A 9,887-nucleotide genomic window follows, 5' to 3' on the forward strand; every position below is an offset into this window, starting at 1 on the left:
TATCGTGAGTCAAGCCCAGCTCTCATCCACCCTCAAGAGAAAGCTGCTTCTAGAGGTGGATCCTGTGACGTCAGACACCCGTCGCCGTGACGTCAGGCCCAACGGGAACGAGCTTGTCAGCGAGGCTGCGGAGGATGCCGACCCCGCAGCGGGGACAAGCGCCGGGCGAGATGCTCCTCGCCAACCACCGGTTACTTCCCGCATCAACGCCGAAACCATTACCACCTCCACCATCATCCTCCACTTCCCATCCTACCTCGGCGACTGCTACGACGACCACCCGGCACTCATGAAGCCCCCGTTGTGGAAGAAGAAGCAGCCCAACCCTGCCAAAGTGAGGCGGAAAGAAGAGGCCCGCTGCGAGCACAGAGTAGAATGTACTGGCGCGTCGGGTTCGCGTGGACGCGGTCGTGTGTGCTGGATCTCGGCCTGAACGGGAGCTTCTCGGGGGGGCTGGACGAGCCGCTGTACGGGTACGGGTACATCATCGCCTGCCCCTTGCAGGACTACGGCGGGATCATGTCAGCTCTCGGCTCCGACTCGTGGTGGAGAAAAACGCTGTATCTGACAGGAGGGGCTCTGCTGGCGGCCGCTGCTTACCTTCTGCATGAGCTCCTCTACATCAGGTAGGGCTCTGAATCGGAGTCAATACGTATACTACTATGTTATAACCTGGGCTGGTGTATATTTGTTTGATAACTGCTTCCCCCAACGCCTGATTCTAGTCGTGGTAACTACAGCAGCGCCCGGTGTATTTGCATGTTATTTAATATCGTGAGGTCGAGGAGGGGTGGAGGATAAGGAATCGTGAGCGTGTGATGTAACGACCACCTTCCCATCCACCGAAGGAGATCCCAGCGTTGGTTTCCACTTCAAGGACGTGGATTTGTTCAGGGGGCCACGGATCTGTTTCGCAAACACTCAGACACAACGATATGACATAATTAGGCGGATGCTGACGATTTTGGGATGCTGGTTATCCCTGCGCAAACACACACTCTCAAAAGGGGTGACTTTCATTTGTCAACACCTCGACAGCGGCCCCTATATTTGTGTCTAGGCCTGTATATAACAGCCAGCTCTGCAGTAACGAAAACATGACATCCCGTTTTCTTTCGATAAAAGGTGCAGAATGCTAAATAGTACTTTAGTCAATGTAAAAGCATGCATTCGCATTCAAAGCCATGTTAATAGGATTGTTGTGTGCTAAGGAGACCCGGGCCTGCAGGAGGTCATATGTCTGGCCGCTGTTGTCCTCAGATTAACATGGCAGCCCCAGGTCACCTAAAGGAGCCGAGGTGCACCGGACAGAACGCTGGACACCCTGATGTATTATTGTATTACATAAACCTATCAACTCCGAAATCGATACAAGCAGTCGTGTGGAACATATTGAAACACTCAAGGCTATGTTTATTGGCCTATTACAGGCCTGGATTTGAGCGTCTTATTTGTTTTATTTGGCTCGCTATCGTTATGACCTGTGTTCCTTTTTCATGCTGTTTTTTTAACTGAGACTGTTCTGCCGGTGTTTACGTGTGTCTGATTATCTGTCTGTCTGTGCTTTGTCGCTCATCTCTGCGATCAACTCTAAAAGGATCACTTTATTTATTTGTCCCATTGCGTTAAAGCCATCTCATCTTAAACACATCACGCACTTCAGCACTGGAACGGAGTGGACAGCCACTCGGCCGCTCGTATGCGTTTTCCAGCGCGTTTTTTTCACATCTGCATTATGCGCAGCACGTGAGGACCTTGCTATGGGTCGTCACAGCAGAGTTATTCAATGGTCGGCTAGCATGGTGTGTCCAGTCCGAGGCTTTCTGGGGTAGAGTAGCCTACAGGCCTGAAGCACAAGCAGTCCCCACAAGGGGGTTTGTGTAATCGTGTTTGACATTCCTGCATTCCGTTGTCTGCCCTTCACCTCTTGCGCTCTGGACTGCAGTGTTTTGTGAGGCCTTTAAATGTTCAAGTGCAGTTGTTGATGTTGTGAACTTTTTATGCGTTTATAGGGATCTCGTTGGCCTCCATCTGTGCAAAAAAGGCCTGTGATCTGAGAATTTTCTTCTTGAATCAGTAGAATTTGTGAATGCGCTTGAACCCAGCAAACATGACATAATACAAATCCGATTTCACTAGTTTCCTTTTAAGTCTAAATTATTTAAATATTTTTTATTTGATGATGCATTCAAACAACCGATCAGAACTCAGTTCTAATGCAAGTTGGCCATTCTGAATATCTGGGTGCTATGGTTCTCATAACATTATCTTAATACTTTGTTTCCAGTTTACTGTGTATGATTTAACTGCCTGCATCCCCAGTAGCAATCACTGTATCATCCATTTATATTTCAGTAACGGCAATGAATTACATACAGGCCCCCAAAGTCACATTGAAGACATTTAAGTGTGTGTGTGTGTGTGTGTGTGTGTGTGTGTGTGTGTGTGTGTGTGTGTGTGTGTGTGTGTGTGTGTGTGTGTGTGTGTGTGTGTGTGTGTGTGTGTGTGTGTGTGTGTGTGTGTGTGTGTGTGTGTGTGTGTGTGACACACAGGAAGGAGGAAGAGCTGGACTCTAAAGATGCGATCATCCTCCACCAGTTCTCGAGGCCTCGGACTGGCGGCCCGTCCCTGTCCCCCTTCTGCCTCAAGATGGAGACCTACCTGCGCATGGTGGACCTGCCCTATCAGGTACAGCCGCTGGTCTGAGGGACAACAAGCCAGGCCCACTCGCTAACCGACCTCCACGTTGGAATACATTCTGTGTTCCCTTTTCACATTTTCCTATTTCGAGTGTTTCCCTATCTTTAAAACGAGGCAACTACTCTCTATCGCAATTTGCCTTAGCATTTCACGCTTGCGTTTCGCAAGGCATATCAGTTGATTTCCAAATATGGCCGTGACCTTATGTTGTTCCAAAAACTCCAGCCGATCAGAGTGCTCTTTAGAGCAAAAACTGATTCTAGTCTGAGAGACCTCTTCCGTGCAGGTTCTGTTCATCTTTTGCCATCGATAGTCAGTGTATTTCGGATGAAAAAAAAATATATATTTGATACTTTCCTTGGCCACTTTGTCTTTTTAATTCAGCAGACCTTGTTCGTTATGGACCTAAACTCCTTCCCCTGAGCACTGATTTGTCCTCTTATAATCTCTTAACGGGATCAAGGCCAGAACGATAGAATCAGTGCAGCTAGAATCAGAACCTGAACTCGCAAGTGTGAGTTAAGTTTCCTGATTTAATGAGCAGGTATTTTGCTCAAGAATGCAGACAGACTTTTGGACGTCAAACCCAGAGCCTTTAGGGTGGGGGTCGAAGGCTTACGCCACTGCCTCTGCATGGATTAGTACTTTTAGATAAACATACTCAGAATTATACTTATACTAATTCCTTCCTTCCTTTCCTTCTTCCTTCCCTCCAATACTCTCTCCTACCTTCCTTCTTTTCTTTCTTCCTTCCTTCCTTCCTTCCTTCCTTCCTTCTTTCTTTCCTTCCTACCTTATTTTCCTTCCTTCCTTCCCGGTCTCCCCTACAGAACTACTTTGACGGGAAGCTGTCGCCGCAGGGCAAGATGCCGTGGATCGAGTACAACCGGGAGCAGGTGTACGGCAACGAGTTCATCATCGACTTCCTGGAGGAGCGACTGGGCGTGGGCCTCAACAAGAACCTGAGCCCCCAGGAGGAGGCAGTGTCCCGGGCCGTCACCAAGATGGTGGAGGAGCACTTCTACTGGTGAGGACCAGGCCACCACAGAAGAAGAAGACATGCACGACTTGTAGTCTTTTGTACAGCGTTTCGGTGTAGTTCTTTACAAAGTATACACAAATAGTTGGTAAAAGTCTTTGTGTTTCTCTCAAATCTTAATATGTAACATTTAACTACCATTCTTTAATGTTATAAATATCGCTAAAAGTATAAAAGCGAGTTGTAGTGAGTGAGGGAATTACAACCTTATACGTTGACTGATAGAAAGCTTTGACTAGAGTACTTTTTACTGATTATACCTGCTATACTCAAAAACTAACCAAGGAACAATCACTAAAACAAGACCTGAAGAAGTTTACTAATTTACAATTAATTAACTGAATCACTTTGCAGTAAATACAGCAAATGAGAGAAATACTTTCACTCCGGTTCTAGTTTCTTACACATTTTTTGTCCTTTGGTCTGGAAACTAGCCAAAATTTTAACAAAAATCAAAAAAATACTTGCATGCAACCTACCCGCCAATATATGAATGACCTTTGAAAAAGCACCCCCCACAGGGTTGTGTGTGTGTGTGTGTGTGTGTGTGTGTGTGTGTGTGTGTGTGTGTGTGTGTGTGTGTGTGTGTGTGTGTGTGTGTGTGTGTGTGTGTGTGTGTGTGTGTGTGTGTGTGTGTGTGTGTGTGTGTGAGAGAGAGTGATGGGTGTGTATCAATAATGAACGGCTGCGCTGCGGTCTTTCTGATGCCCTTGCGTCCAATCACGCAGCTGACAGATAATCAATGGCTGGTAAAAAAAAAGTGGTAGTAAAAGCTGGTGTGTGTGTGTGTGTATTAATGCTGATTTGTATGTGTTTTGATTTGTGTATGTCTTTATGTGTATCTCCATATGATTTGCTTTTTGTGGGTGTATGTGTGAGTGTCTATATATGTGTTTCTGTGTGTGTATTCATGTTAATGACGATTTGTTTGTGTGTGTTTGTATTCATGTTTATGATGATTTGTAAGCGTCTATATGTGTGTGTGTAAGTTGTTTGTATTCATGTTAATGATGATTTGTAAGCGTCTTTGTGCGCGTCTATACGTGTGTGTGTGTGTTATTCATGTTAATGCAGATTTGCTATATACATGGCAGTCTCCGATATGCTATATACATGGCATTTATTCAGTTCATGTTCTTCTGAGTGCGCAAGAACGGTGCCAATTATTGTCGTGTTTGCATTGTAATGCACAACTTTGCCCCTCCCTGTTATAAAATAAGGTGCATCCCGACAACTTTAGCCAATGCAGGCTCCTATTGCTTTACCTGTGTGTGTGTGTGTGTGTGTGTGTGTGTGTGTGTGTGTGTGTGTGTGTGTGTGTGTGTGTGTGTGTGTGTGTGTGTGTGTGTGTGTGTGTGTGTGTGTGTGTGTGTTCCAGGACCATCGCCTACTGCCAGTGGGTGGACAACCTGGAGGAGACCCAGAAGATGCTGGCGGTGTGCGGGCCGCTAAGCGACCTGCTCCAGTGGATCCTGAGTCACCTGACCGGCGGCATCGTGCAGCGGGAGATGTACGGCCACGGGATTGGCCGCTTCTCCGAGGAGGAAGTGTACGCCCTAATGGAGAAGGATATGCGCACGCTGGCCACCCTGCTGGGTATGGAGACATCAGACAACGTTGTTGTTGTTGTTGACGACTTTCTTCCCTCTTTGTACTCTTCTGACCCACGCACGCACGCAGGCAGGCACGCACGCACGCACGCAGGCACGCAGGCAGGCACGCAGGCAGGCAGGCAGGCAGGCTTGTAATGTGAATTTATTTCCTTCCTTACTTCCTTCCTTCCTACCATATCAAAACAAAAATATATTAATGTTGTTTTGTTGATGTTCAGGCTGTGTCGGTTAGGTTCGTGAATCAATGATCCACCAATGTTTATTTTTAACATATGGAAGTATTAATTAATTGCGTTTAAAATAGGAATAACGGAGGTTGAAGAAGTATAGTCGATAAATATGAACAGCAGATGATATGAGCTGTACTGTGAAGGATTGTATGTGTTCATGTGGAGAATTGGTTAAACAGGCATCCAGTGGCATATTTATTTAGTCATTTTACCCAATAATTTTATACTGGAAAAGGGAATATTATCGTATCTATCCTATGCAGCTTTTAGGAATTACTGGCTAATTATAGTCAACCATAAAACACATTACCCTCAAGGTTTTCCTATATGGGTTTAACAATGTGTAAACGTGCAAGTTATACTTATACCTTTTTAGTTCATTAAGTAGTATCTCGTGTTTCTAACGCACATTTGTGTCTGTCGTTTTTTCAGTTATCTCGACCTCTTTACCTTTATTATGCTTTCTGAGTCCTTCATTGCTTTTGCACATTTTTACAAAATCATATTTGCCCTATCAAAGGGCATTCTAATAGGTTCCCATTAGGCGCAGTTTTAAATAAATAGGCAAGAGGAGAGCGATGTTATACATTCTAAATTCGATTTAATATGCGCAATGGAGACCCTTAACCTCATGAACTGCATGTTTGAATCTTCCTAAGTGGGCAGAGTTTGCGTGACATGAATATCAAAACTCATCGCTGACCCCCTGTGGTTATGCGCCCCTACTACAACCACTCGTCCGTGGCTCTTTAGTGCGTCTGACGCAACATCGCGGTCGAGTTAAATGGGAAACCAGGCATTGAGGTTAGCTTGCAATGTGTCCTCATGAATGTTCCTATGTGACCCTTTGAAAAGTAGCTCTTTGCAAACTTTTGACAGGAAATTAATTGAAACCTTGTGAGTGCAGCCCACCCTTGATGTGGCTCTGATATGAGAGACCCACATAAGGGACAGGCTAGTGTAGTAGCAAGGGTATTTCAACGACGCTCCGCCGTAAAGGACCGGGTTTGAATCCCGATATCTGCAGTCTACTTATTGGACAGATGTTCTCAAACTGTGGTAGGCCTACGCGATGCGCTATTTAGTGGTACGTATTTAGTGGTCTTTAAGAAGAAAAAAGCATTTTTCTTCTTAAAGTTAATTTTTATTTTTATGGATTCTCTGCAAGATGACCGTGAATAGTAAAGAACATTGTATTGTGTCCGCCCCCCAGGGGACAAGAAGTACCTTATGGGCTCCCGGCCCTCCACGGTGGACGCAGCCGTCTTCAGTCACCTGGCCCCCGCCATGTGGACACTCCCAGGGACCCGGCCTGAGCAGCTCATCAAAGGTGTGTGCGCGTGTGTTTGCTCGCGTGTGTGTGCGTGCGGTGTCCCTCAGATGTCATACGCATCTCATTAGCATGACATTAACATGGTGAAAACGTTACAGTACATAATCACCTACTCGGGGACTTGCGGGTTGTTTAAGCCACCTGCAGCCATCTGTCGCGCAGCACCACTGAATGCAACGCGGTGCACCTTTGTAGTGTAAATAGGGTGCAAGTATTCGTTTTTGATGGCAGGACCACATGATGATCAAAAACAAATGGAAGCCTTGAACTCTCTGTTTTCAGATGTCCCTTTAAATCAGTGTAATTGTTAAGTTACGTTAAATTGGACAGAAGCATCAAAGTCAGGAAATCCCAGATAGGCTCAAATAAAGGAAACATGTTTATTTGTATTTTTTTTAATTCTCTTGGGAAAAGCACATTCTGAAGATTGGTTTTTAATGGCGGAGAGTAGTGTTTTTCTTTGCAAATGCTGTATCTTTCTATCCATGATCTATCTTTTTTTATTTTTATCCATCCATCTTTCTCTCTCTTTCTTTCTTCCTTATATATTTATGGGTCTTCTTACTGTCTACCTGTCTACTCTTTCCATCTACCTCGCTACCTACAATTTGTGTCTGTCTCCGCTATCCATCTACCTGTACCTACTCTGTCCATCTACCTGTCTACCTATTGTATGTGTCTGTCCTTCTGCCTGTCTACCTACTGTATGTGTCTGTTCATCTACCTGTCTACCATATGCTATCTACCTGTATACCTGCTATGCGTGTCTGTCTCATCTGTCCTTCTACCTGTCTACCTACTGTATGTGTCTGTTCATCTACCTGTCTACCATATGCTATCTACCTGTATACCTGCTATGCGTGTCTGTCTCATCTGTCCTTCTGCCTGTCTACCTCCTGTATGCGTCGACCTGTCTGCTTACTTACTGTCTGGCTGTCCCCCTGTGCGTCCGTCGCAGGCGAGCTCATCAACCTGGCCATGTACTGCGAGCGGATCCGCAGGCGCTTCTGGCCCGAGTGGTTCGTGGACCTGGAGGACCTCTGTTACCGTGACGACACGGACGACAGCGACACCGACCTGCCCGACCTGGGCCTGTACTCGCGCACGGACACCTTCCAGGACGACACGCACACGCACATGCACACGCCGCACACGCACATGCACACGCCGCCGCCCGCACACACGCACGGCCACGGGCCATGCTCGCGCGCACACACCGCCCCGCCGCTCGCTCCGTTCCTCGCCCCGCCGCTGGAGCTGCACTCTCCCGACAGCGACCGCACGGGACACTCGCTGTACGACTCGGACATGGACACGGAGTGCTCCGAGATGGAGCCGCTCAAGTGATGCACGCACGCGCCCCGAGCAAGCTGCCGCGACCGCGCGATAAAAAAAACCCCGCAAAGAATCACGCGCGTGCACACTTTGGAATCGGGATTGTTTGACACACACGTGACTCCTCCTCCTGATGTCTCTGAGGGGGAGAGGGAGGCTGTGGGGGCCCCCTAACCCCCTACGGGCGGGGGGGAGTGGACCAGATGGAGGAGCCTAGAGGTTTGGGGGATCCTCGAGGGGTAAGGTCTGCCTGTCGTTGTTTTTTGGGAGGGATTGGATACTCGGAGAAAATGAATACAACTGCGGATGTCGACCAAAGAAAGCAGTGGCGGACGGTGCAGCAGAGGGCAGATGAGAGGGGAATGAGTAGATGGGAAATAAGAACTAGGGGACAACGGAAATATACAGGAGTACATGATGCCGTCGCTGATACACTCCTCCCTACGGCCGGTATCATCTGCCATCTCAACTGCCTACCTATCTTTTATTTTGCAGTCCCCATGGCAACTTTAGTGTAAATGCTGTGTGCTCCCATCGTTATCTGTACCTCATAATTCGTGTGTATGTGTTTTGTTGAGGAAATGTACCCCTCCCGAATACATGGATATTTGGGGTTATGTACAGGAATTATAGGAAGAAAAAATCATTCCGCTGTCCATACGATTTGAAATAGAGCTCCGATAGATAGAATAACAAATGATAGAACAGCATCAAATAGTACCCATTTGACGTCATTTCCCCCTGCCGTCTTGTAGTGTTAGTACTGTACTTTAGTACGGCGGTACCGTCATTGTATAATATTTGACATAAGCTCTCCCACCCCTTCCCCAGCCCTCGCATATCTTAATTTCCTTTGTGTCTTTGCCGTTACCCATCGTTCAATCTCAAAGCAATGACGGGGTGGTTATCGCTGTGTCTATGTTTCATTAACACCAACCGAGAGGAAAGGGCGAACTCATTTGACAAGCACCTTGCAAAAAAAAAAAAAAAAGAAGATAATTACCCTGCGTTGTCAGCCGTCGGTTTCGTCGAACGCCAAGGTGCGAGTTACACGAGACGCTCCGAACATAGTCCAGCCATTCAGAGCGGGCGGAACAATCATGTAGAAATAGATTAGATTTAAAGATATTACTGTATACTCTGAGAGAGATGGAGTGCATGGCTGGTACGTGTACGCAATACCCCCCACACACACACACACACGCACAGTTCGACAAGAGGTGATAACAGCAATAGAGTTCACGGATATGACGTAATCGTATGCAAAGTAATAAGTAATAATAACAAGACTGGCTGTTCCTTCCCCTGTGAGTAGAGCTCACCAGAAACGTCCTAGCAGCGCACAAACAGCGATGGTACTGGACGAATGCCACTGCTGGTGGTACAGCAGCAGATTGTGTGTCTTATTCGTATTTGTCGTTCAGCAAACGCGTGTATAGCCGCCATAGTAAGCGCACTGTGTTCAAGCTGTGAGTGCACATGCCATAAGCCAGGATTGGGACTGAAAGGTGCATGGATGAGTCATACACAAACACACGCACACTCTTTTTCTCGCTCTCACACACACACACACACGGACATATTCTTTCTCTCTCTCTCTCTGTCTTCTCTCTCTCTCTTCATCTTCTCTCTCTCTC

At 46.8% G+C, this 9,887-nt stretch overlaps 1 protein-coding gene across 2 annotated transcripts; it reads left to right on the plus strand.

The window, feature by feature from the left end:
* Positions 1-124: 124 nt before the first annotated feature.
* Positions 125-9,819, plus strand: faxca (failed axon connections homolog, metaxin like GST domain containing a). Of its 2 annotated transcripts, none has more exons than XM_056582050.1 (6): positions 125-626; positions 2,553-2,688; positions 3,531-3,727; positions 5,118-5,335; positions 6,796-6,912; positions 7,874-9,819. In XM_056582050.1, the coding sequence occupies exons 1-6, from the start codon at positions 376-378 to the stop codon at positions 8,260-8,262; spliced, it is 1,308 nt and encodes a 435-aa protein (XP_056438025.1). In that variant the 5' UTR covers positions 125-375; the 3' UTR covers positions 8,263-9,819. The 2 variants fall into 2 exon arrangements, with proteins under 2 accessions (XP_056438025.1, XP_056438026.1); XM_056582051.1 differs by having other exon boundaries at positions 3,561-3,727.
* The last annotated feature ends 68 nt before the right edge of the window (positions 9,820-9,887 follow it).

Source organism: Gadus chalcogrammus, chromosome 21 (genome assembly GCF_026213295.1).
Source record: "Gadus chalcogrammus isolate NIFS_2021 chromosome 21, NIFS_Gcha_1.0, whole genome shotgun sequence".
Lineage (NCBI taxonomy): Eukaryota > Metazoa > Chordata > Actinopteri > Gadiformes > Gadidae > Gadus > Gadus chalcogrammus.

What these genes read in the sequence shown, in the direction of transcription:
- faxca (XM_056582050.1), top strand. Translation starts at nt 376, where the DNA reads ATGTACTGGCGCGTCGGGTTCGCGTGGACGCGGTCGTGTGTGCTGGAT. An exon ending in CACGCTGGCCACCCTGCTGG is followed by an intron (nt 5,336 to 6,795) that starts GTATGGAGACAT and finishes TCCGCCCCCCAG; the next exon opens with GGGACAAGAAGTACCTTATG. An exon ending in GCCTGAGCAGCTCATCAAAG is followed by an intron (nt 6,913 to 7,873) that starts GTGTGTGCGCGT and finishes CGTCCGTCGCAG; the next exon opens with GCGAGCTCATCAACCTGGCC.